We start from the raw sequence: 14807 nt of genomic DNA, 5'->3' as shown, positions 1-14807 counted from the left end.
GCCTTTATTCTGTTACAGAGCAGGGCTGGGGCCAGGGTAGCTCGTTCTCAGGCTGCGTCAGAAGGTGCAGAGTACTGGGGCCACACAGACGGGACCCCTAAGTGACAATAAGTTAGGAGGAAAGTTCTCAGGCTGTCGTCAGGCTGGAGGCGGGGCGGGGTGCCGAGTGGGGGCCCACAGAGCCGCTGCCGGCTGCCCAGCTCAGCACTCCCAGGCAAGGCTGCCTCCAGACCCCGCACGGCCTCCCACTGAAACACAGCAGGACAGGGACAGAGGGAGGGGTACAAGGTCAGGAGGTCGGTGGCGGCCACAGGGGCCCCAGACTCAGCGAGGAGAGGGCGGGGAGGGCGGGGAGGGCCTGCAGGTCCCGGGCAGGGCCAGGCCGGGCAGGCCTCTCACGGGCCTTCATTGGATCTGGAAATTCTCGTAATCTGGAGCTTCCTCATCCTCCACCTCCTGGGAACTCTGGCCGGCTGCGGCTGCGAGGGAAGGGAGGTTGGTCTTCAGCTGACAGGCCATCCCACTCTCCTCAAGGCAGCTCCCCCAGCGTCTGCCCTACCTCCCCCGACACACACCAGGCTTGGTCCTTGCCACGGGCGTCAGCTCCTGGGACACGTTCACGTACTCTCGGCTCCCATCTGTGGGGACAGGTCAGAAGGAGGGACGGCCGTACCGAAAGGGGGGCAGGCCACACTGAGGGTGAGAGAGGAGGAGGACACCCAGGCAGAGGGTGAGGGAGCCAAAGAGAGGGCGGTGGGCACCCTCAAGGCCGGAATGAGAGTGAGGATGGGGTGGGGGGCGCGAGAGCGAGGAGGGAGGGCAGACCCCAGCCACTCACCCAGAGACGCATCCGCGCTCTCCTCACTCTCAAGGACATTCACGTAACTATCCTCCGACTCCACTGCAGGAAAAGCATTGACGCCCACGCACTGTTACCCAGGCCCCCCGAGGCAGACACCCAGAGGCTCCCAACCGCAGCCCCCAAAGACTTTCGACATAACCAGCCCGAGACTCCTACACGCAGACCCCCAGAGACCATCCCCACTGTTGGCCCCAGAGGGAGGCAGGGAGGGCAGTCCGGACCTGCGACGCGGGTGGCGATGGAGAGAAGTAGGACAACTTGACCAGAATTGATTAGGGGAAACGGAATTGTGGGAGGAGAGACAGCAGCCCCCAGCACGTCCCCCAGGCGGGGGAGCAGGGACGGGGAGCGGCTCGGGGTGGTGGGGCTGGGCGACACGTGTGCGGAAGGAAACAACACGCGGGGCGGGGCCGAGTCAGAGGTGCCATCAGCCCCGCTGGCCCCTCTTCCTCAGCCAGGCCCGCCCTGACCCCCCTCTCCTGTCCTTGTCCCTTCCTAGCGCCTAGCGCCATCGACGACACATTATTTCATGTGTTGACTTATTTCTCCCTGAGGATGTGGACAAGGCAGGCTTCGGAGTCAGACTGCCCAGGTTCAAGTCCAGCTCCAGCATTAACTAACTGTGTAACCTCAGGCAAGCTACCTAACCACTCTGGGCCTCAGTTTTCTCATCTGTAAAATAGGGTGAGGAACGGTACCCACCACACAGGGGTGTTGTGAAAACGGTGAATTAAAATAAGGCCTGTCATACAGTAAGTGCTGTAAAGTTTCTGTTAAATAAACAAATCACTGTACAGATGGGACAAGTGAGGGGCAGGAGGGGAAGGGACAGGCTCAAAAGCCCCTGGGAATTGTGAGGTTTAATATTAATAAGTTAATACACATAAAACTCTTAGTAGGGCAGGTAGTAGGCCCTCAATAATGTTAGCTGTTTTAATCACAACTCTACCTCATTAGATGTGATTATATCGGGGCACCCAGTAAATATGACGGATGACTGAATGAGTGAATGAATGAATGAAAATAAGCACTTGGACAGATGGTCTGGGGCTCAAGAGAGAGGCCATGAGTTGAGAATCAGGATGGCACATGAAGCCAGGGTGTGGAAGTCAAGACCCAGAGCAAGTATAGAGAGAAAGGAGAGGAACGGAACACTGAAGATCACAAGACACTGAGAAAAGCCTCCAACAGGCGGGATGAAACCAAAACGAAGAGAGAAAAGCAGCCCAAAGGAAACTGGAACAACACAGGAAGCAGAAGAAAACTTCCCAAAGAAACCCCAAAAAGATGACCTATAATCAATACCCTTAGAGATTTACGAGATGATATTGCCTTTGTGAAACAAGATAGGAGGCTATGAAAAAGGAACATTCAGAGATGAAGAAAGGGCTTTTGGACAAGAAAGACAAAATGAAAGCATAGAGTCAAAAGAAGAATAAAGTCAAGGAAATCTTGCAGACAATAAAAGCAAAAGAAAAGGAGGGAAGAGAAGAGAAAAGGTAAGGAAATCAGACGATCGGAGCCGGAAGTCCCCCTATCTGAAGGACAGAAGTGCTAGAAAGAGAGAAGAGAGAAAATGGAGGGGGAGCAAACATCCAGGAGGAGAGGGAAGAGCCGAGGGGCCGCAGCACAGAGGGGCGGGGAGTGGTCAGATGGCCGACTCACTGGAGAAGGCGCTATCTCGGAGGCCAGGGTTGCTGGACACAGGAGCTGGTGGGACGGTGGCGCCAGTGGCCGGGACGCTGTCAGGAAGCACGACCCTGAGGGAAGTCAAGGAGCGGGTGAGCAAGGAGCCCCAGCCTCAGCTCCCACCTCCCGCCTGGCCACTCACAAGTAGCGCTCGGGATAGTCTTCCTCATCCTCATCTTCGTCTGCGTCCTCACAGACTGCCTCTGGGGTGGGTAACGACACAGGGTCAGCAGAGCCCAGGACAGGCCCCAGCCTCCTCCCAACCAGGGCCGCCGGGGTCTCTGATGCACCCTCATTCTCGTAGCTGGCCACACTGTTGGCTGCAGAGAGAGCGGGAGAGGGAGACTGAGCCAGCTCAGAGGGGCCTGTCCTCTGCCCGACCCCAGCCCCACTGGCCGGGCTCCATGCTTACCACCATCTGAGTCCTGCTGGGAAGACGGCATGCAGTGGGAGCCTCCAGGGGGCTGTGGGGATCTCCTGGGAATCAAAGGTCAGAGGACAGGCTGGGGTGGGGCTCTGGGGCAAGAGGGATTGCAACAGGGAAAGAGGCCCCCAATCCAAGCAGGTGAGGGGGTAAAAAGGGGGATTTGGAGGGGAAGCGGCCACTTACGGGATGGGGAGCAGGTCTGGCTGGCTCTGGAGCAGGTAGGAAGTGGCTGGTGGCCAGGAGGCGAGTGTGGCTGAGGACACAGGACCAAGCTGAAGGAATGACTCCAAAGCTCACGCCCCTACCCTGGACGAGGCCTCGAAGGGCAGACTAACCCCCGACACCCCTGTGCCCTGGACAGGTCTGGGAGGGGGGCACCCATCTCCCTCCCCACCCCCAGCTCAGGTCAAGGCCATGTGGGCAGCCACAGGGGGAAACTGAACGAAGGCACACGCTCTCCCACCCACGCCAGGAGACGCTCCCCCCGCATCCAAGGAAGGGGACCCTCCATGTACTCACGAGGCGGTTTGACCACGATGCTACTTGGGGTCAAACTAGCAGGAGAGACACAGCTTGGGTAAGCAGCTGGGAGAGGCCCCAGACCCCATCTCAGTCCCCTGGGGCCCAGCCCTGCATGGGGTATTGAGGGAGACACCCAGGGCGGACGGGGCAGACTCACCCATCGGGGGCAGCAGTGTCGTATGAGCCTGGGGAAGAGAGGGCGCATGAGGCAGGAAAAGGGGGCGACGAGGGCAGAGGGTGATGGAGTACAGGGCTCTCAGCAACTCGAAGGAGTTAAAGAGGGACAAAGGAGTTGGGGCGTGGGGTGAGGATCCCTGTCGGCGTGTCTGAGCATCTGGACACCCCACCAGCACCCGCTCACCTGGCAGCTCTCGGCAGCGCACGCACAATGCCATCAGCAGCACGGCCAAGAGAGGAAGCAGCAGGAGGCCCAGCAGAAAGAGGACCAGGCCGCCTGCCTCCATCTGCGGGGAGCGCTCGCGCCGGGCCTGGCTGCTCGCTGCACGCCCTTCGGGGACGGAGCAGCAGCAGGGCAAGGGCCAGGCCAGAAAGGGTACAGGGGCCGAGCAGGCACCAGGCTGGGAGCCTAGTTGGGGGGCAGCTGCGCCCTCCTCGGGGGCTCCCCGGGTCTCCTCCCCTCAGTGGGCTCAGCGGGCGTCAGCGAGGGCTCTGGAAGAGCCTTGAACCCAGGGCTGTCAGGCCCTGGCCTGGAGTCTGGGGCGCCAGCCACCCCTACACAGACCCTGTGCCTCAGCCCTACCTGCCCCTGGGCTCGGCGCCTGCCTCTCCTCAGCGCCTGCCTGCCTGCCTGCGGCAGGAAGCTGTGGTGAGCGCCGGGTGAGGGCAGGAAATCATCGGGGCTCAGCTGGCTGCACCCTCCCCCTTCCTACACCCACCCAGCCAGTGGGGAGGGGGAGGAGACGGCCTCAGGAGCCGCCCCGGGCCCTCAGGAAGGGTCTGCTGGGCCCCGGGACAAGGGGCAACTCAGACCAGTGGGAGGAGGAAAAGATACTTGCAGGCCAGCCAGCTGCCATGCCCTCCACAGCGTGGCTCAAGAAGGCAGCAGGGAGGGAGGCCCTCACACCGGGAATTCCGAGGGGCCCAGGGCGTGCCCACCCCACCTCACCCTGGCCGGCCTGCCAAGAAGGGCAGGCTCTTGGGGAGACGTGGGTGTGAGCGACTCCCGGTCACACCAAGCCAGCTCACTCCGCCCCCTCATTCACTGGCCCAGAAGGGCAGGGATTTGCCCAAGGGCCCGCAGGAGTGACCCAACGGCCACTGGGAACCTGGGACTAGAGAGGGGGCATCCCCTGCAATCCAGAGGTCACTAGCACCCAGAGAGACTCCAGCAGGCACTTGGGGTCTGGCTACAAACTTTATTCAGTTACAAATAGCACCGAGCCCCTGGGGCTGCTCCAGTGGCAGGGGATCCTCCTCCCGGACCCCCAGAATCCCCTCTTGGCCACCTGTGTAGTGTCTGGGAGCCGGAACATGGCCCAAGGCCCCTCCTAGAAAATGGGCCGGCTGAGGATTTGGGCCCGGGCACCTCCTGGGGTGGGCCCAGGGCCAGCTGTGGTAGATGTGCAGGTAGCAAGCGGTGACCCCTCAGATGAGCACGCTGGACACGGGGACCCGGGTGGAGCGGCCTCTCTGGGGCACCACGATGCGGTCATCAGCAGGCCCGGCCTCACGCAACAGACCTATCGGGGAGGGATCAGAGCCAGGGCTGGATGGACAGACAGACACAGGGCCAGGGAGGGGACAAACCGCCACTGGCAAATGGATGGGGCAGCACAGCCACACAGTGGGGCATCAGCTCGTGGGACAGGGAAACCCGAGGCCGAGGGAGAGGAGGGCTGCCAGGGACACGGGGCTGGGTGGGCGGACGGATGGACAAGCAGACAGCATCATGAAGTTAGGCAAGGAGCTGTGGACAGACAGCGGGGAGGCCCGACCGACCCTGCACATGCAGCTGGGCCCGCCGGCGGTCGCCCTCAATGAAGATGGCAGCGCCCAGGAAGGCCGCGCCGCCCAGCGCCCCCACGAAGGCACACAGCATGAGCGAGAACTGCAGGGCCCGGAACTCAGACAAGAAGGAGGGGGGCCAGCCCTGGCGGAGGCGGTCGGAGATCTGCGGGTAGACAAGGAAAGAAAAGTCAGGAGAACGGAGAGGAAGCCCCTGAACTCCAGAAGAATGAAGAAGACTTAGGCCTGGACCTTACCGGTGGAAATCTGCCAAGACAAAATCGTGCCCACCCAGCTGAGCCTCTGAGGTGAAGGGTGTCTGGCAGAGGGGACTCAGATGCCTCACTAGGGTGAGACCCTCTAATCTGGCCTGTGCTCAGGCCACTGGCCACCAGCCGGTACTGGGAATGTGGGGTCCCCCGAGCCCCACCCCAGGCCCAGCCAAGGGGCCGTGCTCACCAAGCCAATCAGGTAGGGGCTCCCAGCGTCACCCAGCAGGTGGGACAGCACAATCTGAAAGGCTTCAGCGGTGGAGCGTCGTGTGGGGATCACCACGTACTGGGAGGAAAGAGGGGCAGGAGGCAGAGGGCGGGGACGGGGCCAAGGCTCAGCCTTGGCTGAGGTCAGGTGAACCCCAGCTCAGAGGTGTGGCTGGGGTGAAGGGCAGGGCAGGCCCGGGCTACAGGCCCACCTGGGGTTGGACTCTGAAGTCAGTCCAGGGCTGGGTTTTGAAGAAGGGGTGAAGGTCACAGTTCAAGGCAAGTGAGGTCCCCTGCCCCCACTCCCTGCTCCCATCAGCCTCTGGGGTAACCCTGGGCCACCTACTCACCAGCAGAATGTCAGCCACAATGGCCCAGTTCATGGACAGCAGTGTCTCTCCAATAAAAATGAAAATCTGGGGGATGGGAGGTAGGCGGTGAAGGAGGGGGAACAGGGGTGGGGCATTGGTGTCATCACAAGAAGAGCAAACACATGGAGGGTTCACTAGGTACCAGGCCCATCTATTAACTCATTTAACCCTCACAACACCCCCAGGAGACAGTTGCTACTATTATTCCCATTTTACAGAAGATGAAACTGAGCACAGAGAGGTTAAGTCACTTGCCCAATGTCACACAGCTAAGAATGGCCAGAGCTGAGATTCAAACCCAGGCATTCCCGCTCCAGAGTTGGCTCTGACCCTCGTCCTGCCCCAGTGCACCATTCCTCCACCCTGGACCCAGAACACCCCCTTAGACACCTGCTGGCTACTCACATAGGTGGCCACGATGCTACCACGGGCGCAGGCGAGGGACAGGAAGAGGAAGGGTGAAGAGCCCAGGAGGCCAGCAGCACAAACCAGCGGGTCAGCCCGTGGGTTGGAGCGGCGGAGCCGGCGGCTGATCTCCACGCCCAGGCCCACACCCAGGACCCCGGTGAGGCAGGTGATGAGCCCAAAGATGAGGCTGGGAGGAAGGGGAGGGGCAAGGGGGCTAGCCTCACCCCCATGGCCCAGAGAGGACGATCGTCCATCCCGGCCACCCTCACAACCCAGGTCTGTCCAGGCACAGCACCCCATGGTTCACAAGAGGAAGGCACCTATTCCCAGACTAGGAAACTGAGACTCTGGGAGAGGAAGTAGCTTGTGGAGTCAGGATTCACACTCTCCTTGCCTGAGTCTGAATCACAGACTCTCTCCACTTCATCCCCTGCCACCTGCAGGGCCACCCAGACCATACCCCATCTGGGTACCTGTCAGAGGAAGAGCAGGAGTCTCCAGGAAGGCAGGGGGGGGTCTCCCCCAAGACCACACGGGAACGCAGCAAGAAAGCAGGAGCCCAAAGAGCCAGGGAGCCCGTGACAAAGGCCACAGCAGTGAAACCAAGGGAAGACAGGATGAAACTAGGACTGCAGACAATTAGGAGGAAGGAAGTTAGACTCCAGTGAGGTATCGGTGTCAGAGACCTCTCTTCTCCCTCTCTGGCTTATTTTAATAGTCAGGGCACTGAGTCTGGAGGCTGTACTGGCTTCCAGGATCTGGGCCTGTAATTCAAGCAGCTGCCATAAGGGGGCGGTGGTGACAGAATTCCTGGCCTTAGGGTAGGGCCAGCTGACAGAAAACAGAGCAAAGACCGCACCCATGTAAATCTCAAACTAGACCTCAGGGCCTCCCTGGGGGCCTCGGATGTTGGGTTAGGATGGAACTGAACTCACTTTCTTGCCAGAGCCCTCAGATCTGCCCACCACGAGGTGGGGTTCAGGGGTGGTGAGTCTGAGTGGCGCTCCACAGCTCCCCTTGGTGGCTCCCGTACTACCAGGAACAGCAGCACAACAGCTAACACTCCTAGACCTGGTGTCACCTGGGGAAAGAGTGGGCTTCAAGAAAGGCACAGACGTGGAGACACTCAACCCTGGGGGCTGAGAGAAAGTGAGGGTGTATAAAAGCAACTCAGGCCCCAAGACCTCAAACACCCAGTGAGTGCCTGCTCAAGGAAGCTGAACCTGTGGTTGAGGGGAGGGGGTGACTGCCACTAGGAAGTGTTTCTGTTTCTGCAAGCCTAACTGCTCCCTCTTCAGCAACAGCACCCTAATTTTCTTTTGGGAAACCACTCCCCCCATTTCTCTCAACCCATGTGGTTCAAAGAGGGTGGGGCTTGTAACCCAGACTTGGCCAAGAGTAATGTTAAACCTCCCAGGCCTCAGTGATTGAGTCAGTGCCAGCACGTGACCCACATGCATCTAATCAGACACCATCCAGGACTACTGCTCAAGGATCCGGGGCGCTGAAGTTTCTAAACAGGAAGATAAACATGTGGAGCTTTCACGTGCTTGAGAAGGAAGATAACAGAGGAAAGTAGAGCTGAGAGAAGGATGAGCAAATTCCTGTGACACTGTGGGAGTCCTGCATCCAGCTTTACCTGAAGCTCACCCTGGGACTTTCCATTATGAGAGCCGATACAGTCCCATTTGGGGGCTTACAGTCGTACAATGGGCTTCCATCACCTGCAATCGAGAGTTTTACCCAGCACGTGGCTTCGCAGTGAGGGCAGCTAGGCTGCCTGTAGGCTTGGCAGAGTGAGCACTGCCTTCAAAAGTGGGTGTCTGACGGCAGAAAGGGGGAATCAGTGAGTGCACTGCTAACCTTTCCCCAGGCTGTGACCCGACTCACCCGCAGAGCCCAGTGCCAATCCCCGGCCACATCCTTCACTTTGGAGCCTGCAATGTAACCCAGACCACTGTGGGAAGGGGGTGGGGGAGGAGAAGAGACGGCTGGTCAGTCCCGTTCCAGGCAAGGCCCTTCTGCCTCCCCACCAGGCCCGAGGTCCACTCACCTGCCCACAGGGATGGCAAAGTAGAACACGCTGAGCATCCGACTCCGCTGGTCTGCCACGAAGAGGTCAGCGATGAGGGTGGGTGCGATGGTGGAGTAACTGGCCTCCCCTACCCCCACCAGGCCCCGGGTCAGGAGGAGCAGCCAGAATCGCTGGGGAACGAGATATGGGGCAGGTGGCACCCCGCCCTGCAGCCAGCCTTCCAGCCTCCCTCACCAGCCAGCTCTGAAGCGGTGGCAGGGATGGCAGGAGAGGCCTGGGTTTTAGAATCAAACCGACCTGAGCTTGAATCTTGGCTCCACTACTTACTAGCTGTGACTCTGAGAAAGCAACTTAACCTCTCTGAGCCTCAGTTTCCTTATCTGCAAAAGGGGGATAATAACAACTTGTTCACATACCTATTGTGAGAACTGGACAACAAAAGGTCTTTTCATTACCTTGCACCCAGTAGGTACGAAATAGATCTTTATCTCTATCTTGTCCAAGCCATCTAAGACACCCCAACAGTGAATAGTGATCTTAGGCGGGGGTTTGTTTGTCTATCAGAGACACCAAAGCTAAGAACAAGGCACGATCACCCAAGGAGAGTGTGTAGTGTCTGGGGCTGAGGAGACAGAGTCCCAGGGCGGAAAGTGAGAACAGACAGAGGTGATTTCAAAGGAGCAAAGAAGCAACAGCCAGGGAGGCAGGACGAAAAGCAGAAGAGGACATCACAGAAGTTAGGAGAGAGTTTTCGGAAGGAAGAAGTGGGTCAACAGAACCAGAGGCTCCCAGGAGATCCAGCGAGAACAGGACTAGGAAGTAGGAGCTACAGCCACCAACTGAGAGGGTACTGTTGACTTTGGCAACGGAGGGACGGGGGCAGGTTCGCCAGCAGTGCTCAAGCGGGGAGCGGGAGGAGAGGAAGTGCAGGCAAAGTGAGAGCCTCGCCCTAGCTGCTCCTTCACCCAGACTGGAGCTTCCCTCTGCGGAAGTCTGACTAGGAGAAGGAAGACGGACAGAGGGCAGTCCTGGTAAGGCCTTTCCTGTGATAGAGAAATGTGTGTGTTTAGGTGTGCAGTGGAAGGAGGGGATGATGGACAGAAGAAGGTTCTGGAAGAAAAGGGGAGAGGATGGGGTGGGCAGATAACTCAGGCAAGCAGGGAACAGAAGACGGCATGGACCAAGGGAACCGCACAAGTTCCCCGGGCCCAGTCTGCAACGACTCCAAAGAGCAGCAGCAAAGACTGATGGGGGAGTCAGGGTGGGGGGAGGAGAGGGCAGGGGGGGAGGGCAGAAGCAGGAGCCAGTGTGGGACCTCACCTCTCTGGGGATGAAGGACGACCCCAGTGTCACCAGGGACCAGAAGGCAATGCCCCCGCACATGAGATACTTCCGATTGTACCTGTCACCCAGGTAGCCAAACACAGGTGCCAACACCATGTAACTGGAGATGAACACTGGGGGGAAGCAGAGAGTCACAGCCCAGCCCCAGTACCCCTACCCCACCCCCAAACCAGCTCAGGGAGGGCGAAGGGGCACAGGAATAACACCCAACCCTGAAACTATCAGAGCTTCCTGCAAGCGGGAATGGGGGAAGGTAGTAGTTGTCCAGCTCCATCTCCAATGTTCTTCAGATCTTCCATTGTAGAATGGGTGGCCCAGCTGACTCGTCCCTTCCTCCATACCCTGGTCTGCAATGCACCTATCTGATCTAGCCTCTCCCTACCCCTCCAACTTCATGCTTATCCACTTTCCCTCTCTGTACCCCAATGGCCCAACTGCCAAGTTCAATACCACCTTAAGGCTTTGGGTACCTGCTGTCCTCTCTATCTGGAACTGTCTCTCCTCTCCCCTGAGCTCCACAACCTCAGCTCCTTCACCCTCAGCTCAGAAACCTTCCCAACCACCACATATCCAGTCTCTCTCTATCACAGCTACTCTGTCTTCTTTCACGTAACAGTTACTTCTATAGAAAATTAGCTCATTATTAGTTTAGGTTTTCAGGGACTGTTGCCCGCCTCATGCACAGCAAAATGTTGGCTCCAGGAAGACAAGGACTGTATTGGCCATGACTGTGTCTCCATCACTTAACACACTGCCGAGCACAAAACAGATGCTCAACAAACGTGTGTTGAATGAAAACGTGAAGAGCGTTGCCGAGAAAGACCTGTTTTTTTTTTTTTTTTTTTTGGCTGAGCCACGGGGCATGTGGGATCTTAGTTACCGGACCAGGGATTGAACCCCCGCCCCCTGCATTGGGAGCACAGAGTCTTAATCACTGGACTGCCAGGGAAGTCCCAGACCTACTTCTTCTCTAACTCAACAACTCTTTAGAGCTTTGCAGACCTGGACCTACGATCCCATTCTCATTCCATTAAACTTTGGCTTAAATAACTCCAGTTCCTTGGTGGTCTGGGGTGGAGCAAAGAACACTGCAAGACCTGGTTTCAAACTCCTCTTCTGCCTCGAACTTGTTGTGTGACCCTAGGCAAGTCTTAACTCCTCTCCAAGCCTCAGTTTCTTTATAAAAATGTAGATGATACTACCTACTTTCTCTATAAAACAAGAATAATAACTCCTTGGCTGATAAAGGATTAGAAGACAATGGGTGTAAAACGTCTTGCCAAATTCTTTGGATGTTATCAGTACTTCCTCCAGGGCCTAGCACATGGTAGGTGCTCAGAAATGAAGGAAGGAGGGAAGGAAGGAAAATAGGACTTGGCCTTGGCTTTGCCTTTCCCATAAATCCCAAAGTTCCGAACAAGTAAAACTCACCTCTTCCCCTTCTAGACACCCTCTTCTGCCATTATTTACTGGGTGCCTACCATTTTCCAATACTGTACTATGCACTTCACAGGCATTATCTCATTTAATCCTCACATCAGCCCTATGAGGTGAGCCGGGGTTATTACTAGTTCCGGCTCACACACAAGGAAAGTGAGGCTTAGAGAGGTTGAGGGCCTTGCCTACCATCACATTAAGTGAAAAGCTGGTATATAAACCCAGGTCTGTCTTAACCGTTATACAAAACTGACTCCCTCTTTAAATGTCTTTAAATGTGGTGTCCTAATCGAACAGGACAGCCTCAGGGCAGAGCCATGGCCATCTCCTCCCCTAGCTCGGCCACCGGACCTCCCAAAAATACGGCCCCAGGCATGCCAGCGTGTGGCCCCAACTGGGGTAGAACAGAAAGAAGAGGCGCTGTGTGCCCAGGAGGGGCCTCCACTCACCCGTCTGGATAAGGCCGGAGCTACTGTCTCCGATGTCGAAAAACTGCTCAATGTCCGGAAGGACGCCTGGGAAGGAGAAAACTCAGGATGGGCTGGCCGAGGCAGCCCCACCTTCGGGACCCCGCTCCCATCCCCCTTTCTAACTTTCTCCCAGAAGTCAGTACCAGCCACGGTGAAGCGGTCCATGTAGTTAAGGAGGTTGATGTAGCACAGCACGGCCACTATGAGAGCCGAACGGCCCGAAGACAAGCCCGTGATGCGCTGCAGTCCCTCCCGGTCTGGGACTTCGGGATCCTCGGACTTCGGGTTCCCCATGGACCCAGGCAACCCCGGGGTGCCGGGCGCAGGCCCGTCGTCCGTGTCATCCGCCTGGCTGAGGAAGGGCGCGGTGTCGGACCCGGACATGGTCTCGGGGGCCGCGCCCGCCCGCGCTACGGTCCCACCGACGATCCCACCTGCGAGGGGAGGAGGCTGGAGAAAGGAGAATGGAGGGAACCCAGGCGAGGGAGGTGCGCTCGGACACCGAGAGGAGCTTGCCCCGAAGCACAGAGCACGGGGGATGGAACCCGGGCTCTATCATGCGTCCCCGCCCCGGCAGACACACCGCGCGGAGGGACGAGTGGAACTCCGGTGAGATCAGAGACAGGAACGGGTTGAGGAGAGTCCGATCCCCCGCCCCCTCCCGGTTGAGGCCACCCCTCACCCCGGGTAGGAGCCCACCGCATTCGCGGTTGGTCAGCCCCGGCGCCGCACCACCGCCACCACCATGTTGTCTAAGAGCCGGTCATGTGACACTGGAGCAGGGGCGGGGGCGGTGGACGCCACTGTGGGCCAACCCCTGACGCGACTACGGAAGCCGCGCGCGCCCCTGCAGGTTTGCCGACGTTCCCGCGTCACGTGACTGTGGCCGGTCGCCACGGTCGTCGGCTGCGTTCCCGCCGCGACAGCCGACTTAAAGGTGTCTGGGTGAACTGTTGCAATCCCTCCCACTCTGAATCTCGGCTTCCTTATCTGCGACGCTGCTTGGCAAACTTCTTACTGAACGAGATCAAAAGAGATAATGGAAACTTAAAAGATTCTGGAAATACAGCAGTACTGTAAATATCTCTAAACGTGCCAACAGAGAGTTGTGTTTTTTTTAATTTATTTATATGTATTTTTTGGCTGCGTTGGGTCTTCGTTGCTGCGCGCAGGCTTTCTCTAGTTGCAGCGAGCGGGCGCCCCTCTTCATTGCGGTGAGCGAGCTTCTCATTGCAGTGGCTTCTCTTGTTCAGGAGCACTGGCTCAGTAGTTGTGGCTCGCAGGCTCTAGAGCGCAGGCTCAGTAGTTGTGGCGCACGGGCTTAGTTGCTCCATGGCATGTGGGATCTTCCCAGACCAGGGATCGAACCCGTGTCCCCTGCATTGGCAGGCGGATTCTTAACCACCGCGCCATCAGGGAAGTCCCAACTGATAGTTCTTACTCTCTTCCCCACGGTGTCCGGTTGGGGCTTCATATGTGCTCAGTAAGTGTTGGATGAATGAATGAATGGTGAACAGTGGCCCCCGTCCCTACCTTTCGGATTCCCCAACCCAGCTGAGCTTTCCCTGCAGTCGTTTAAGAAAGTGTCCCCAGACCCCACCGGCCGCGTCTGGAGCCAGTTTTTCCTCACCTGCAACTTGCGCCCTCTGATGGTCTCACTTGGAACAGGCAGGGGCTAAGGAGACTCCTAGCCATGCACGGGGCTCGAAGACCACAGAGCCCTGGCACCAAAACAGCTTGGTTCCTGAGTGCCTCGCCGCCCCAATCGCCAAGCTACAGCTAATAAACATACACTCTAGGTAAAGTTAGTGTAGTTCTTTGAAAAGGCAGCTTCAAGACCCCTCTTCCAACCAGACCTCTTAAGTCCCTCTGCCGAAATTCTACAGTCTCATGGTCTTGGGACCCCCGCAAGAGGCCTTATCAGAAACTCTTGAGTCACTGCCCTGCTTGGCATTGCCCCAGGAGTACTTCACGTGTCAGAACCTTAAGCCTGGTCTCCCTTTAGGGTCTAAAGGAAAGAGATGGAGAGGAATTTCAGATTGTAGTCACTGAATTTCCTCAGTACTATTGAGCAGCTACTATATGCCTGACATTGTGCTGGGTGTCAGGCAACTGCAGATTTACCTAACCTCATAGAGCTTATCTGAAGGGGCTTTTGCATGCAAAAGGTGCACCTGTGAAATGAAAAGACAAGCCACTGATTGGAAGGAAGTATTTGCAAAGCATGTATCTGACAAAGGACTTCTATCCAGATGTATAAAGAACTCTTAAAACTCAGTAAGACAAAAACACAATTTTTTAAGCGGGCAAAAGATTTGAACAGACATCTCACAAAAGAAGATATATGCATAGCACAGGGAGATCAGCTCGGTGCTTTGCGACCACCTAGAGGGGGGATGAGGAGGGTGGGAGGAAGATGCAAGAGGGAGGGGATATGGGGATATACGTATGCATATAGCTGATTCCGTTTGTTATACAGCAGAAACTAACACGACACTGTAAAGCAATTATACTCCAATAAAGATGTTTAAAAAAAAGATATATGAATGGCCAACAAGTATATGACACCATTGGTCATTATGGAAGATAGAATTAAAACCACATTAAGAGGGCCTCGCTGGTGGCGCAAGTGGTTGAGAGTCCGCCTGCCGATGCAGGGGATACGGGTTCGTGCCCCGGTCTGGGAGGATCCCATATGCCGCGGAGCGGCTGGGCCCGTGAGCCATGGCCGCTGAGCCTGCGCGTCCGGAGCCTGTGCGTCCGGAGCCTGTGCTCCGCAACGGGGGAGGCCACAACAG

At 57.4% G+C, this 14807-nt stretch overlaps 2 protein-coding genes across 11 annotated transcripts; both read right to left on the bottom strand.

The window, feature by feature from the left end:
• Nucleotides 1-270: 270 nt before the first annotated feature.
• LAT (linker for activation of T cells) lies at nucleotides 271-3964 on the bottom strand. Its single transcript, XM_060078651.1, has 10 exons — nucleotides 3862-3964; nucleotides 3658-3685; nucleotides 3498-3532; nucleotides 3162-3231; nucleotides 2964-3028; nucleotides 2694-2871; nucleotides 2528-2622; nucleotides 839-901; nucleotides 576-638; nucleotides 271-473 (listed from the first exon to the last, which is right to left on the bottom strand). The coding sequence occupies exons 1-10, from the start codon at nucleotides 3962-3964 to the stop codon at nucleotides 406-408; spliced, it is 768 nt and encodes a 255-aa protein (XP_059934634.1). The 3' UTR covers nucleotides 271-405.
• Nucleotides 3965-4861: 897 nt separating this feature from the next.
• SPNS1 (SPNS lysolipid transporter 1, lysophospholipid) lies at nucleotides 4862-12796 on the bottom strand. Of its 10 annotated transcripts, none has more exons than XM_060077734.1 (13): nucleotides 12692-12796; nucleotides 12153-12443; nucleotides 11989-12054; nucleotides 10079-10215; nucleotides 8777-8928; nucleotides 8614-8680; nucleotides 7659-7804; nucleotides 7197-7352; nucleotides 6721-6910; nucleotides 6295-6360; nucleotides 5925-6023; nucleotides 5460-5631; nucleotides 4862-5200 (listed from the first exon to the last, which is right to left on the bottom strand). In XM_060077734.1, exons 1-13 carry the CDS (start codon nucleotides 12711-12713, stop codon nucleotides 5106-5108), a joined length of 1659 nt encoding a protein of 552 aa, XP_059933717.1. In that variant the 5' UTR covers nucleotides 12714-12796; the 3' UTR covers nucleotides 4862-5105. The 10 variants fall into 10 exon arrangements, with proteins under 10 accessions (XP_059933717.1, XP_059933719.1, XP_059933718.1 ...); XM_060077736.1 differs by having other exon boundaries at nucleotides 12153-12357; nucleotides 12692-12792; XM_060077735.1 differs by having other exon boundaries at nucleotides 12709-12792.
• Nucleotides 12797-14807: the final 2011 nt, after the last annotated feature.

The sequence above is a fragment of the Mesoplodon densirostris genome, chromosome 16 (genome assembly GCF_025265405.1).
Source record: "Mesoplodon densirostris isolate mMesDen1 chromosome 16, mMesDen1 primary haplotype, whole genome shotgun sequence".
NCBI lineage: Eukaryota > Metazoa > Chordata > Mammalia > Artiodactyla > Ziphiidae > Mesoplodon > Mesoplodon densirostris.
This window is presented reverse-complemented; position numbering and strand designations above follow the sequence as displayed.

Coding starts and splice junctions, on each gene's coding strand:
- LAT (XM_060078651.1), bottom strand. CDS start 3,964: ATGGAGGCAGGCGGCCTGGTCCTCTTTCTGCTGGGCCTCCTGCTGCTT. Junction 3,686..3,861: donor GCGCTGCCGAGAGCTGCCAG/GTGAGCGGGTGC, acceptor TCTCTTCCCCAG/GCTCATACGACACTGCTGCC. Junction 2,623..2,693: donor GACTATCCCGAGCGCTACTT/GTGAGTGGCCAG, acceptor GACTTCCCTCAG/GGTCGTGCTTCCTGACAGCG.
- SPNS1 (XM_060077733.1), bottom strand. CDS start 12,568: ATGATAGAGCCCGGGTTCCATCCCCCGTGCTCTGTGCTTCGGGGCAAG. Junction 8,929..10,078: donor CGTCCTTCATCCCCAGAGAG/GTGAGGTCCCAC, acceptor CTCGTTCCCCAG/CGATTCTGGCTGCTCCTCCT. Junction 6,911..7,196: donor TCCTGCTCTTCCTCTGACAG/GTACCCAGATGG, acceptor CCTTCCTCCCAG/CCTCATCTTTGGGCTCATCA.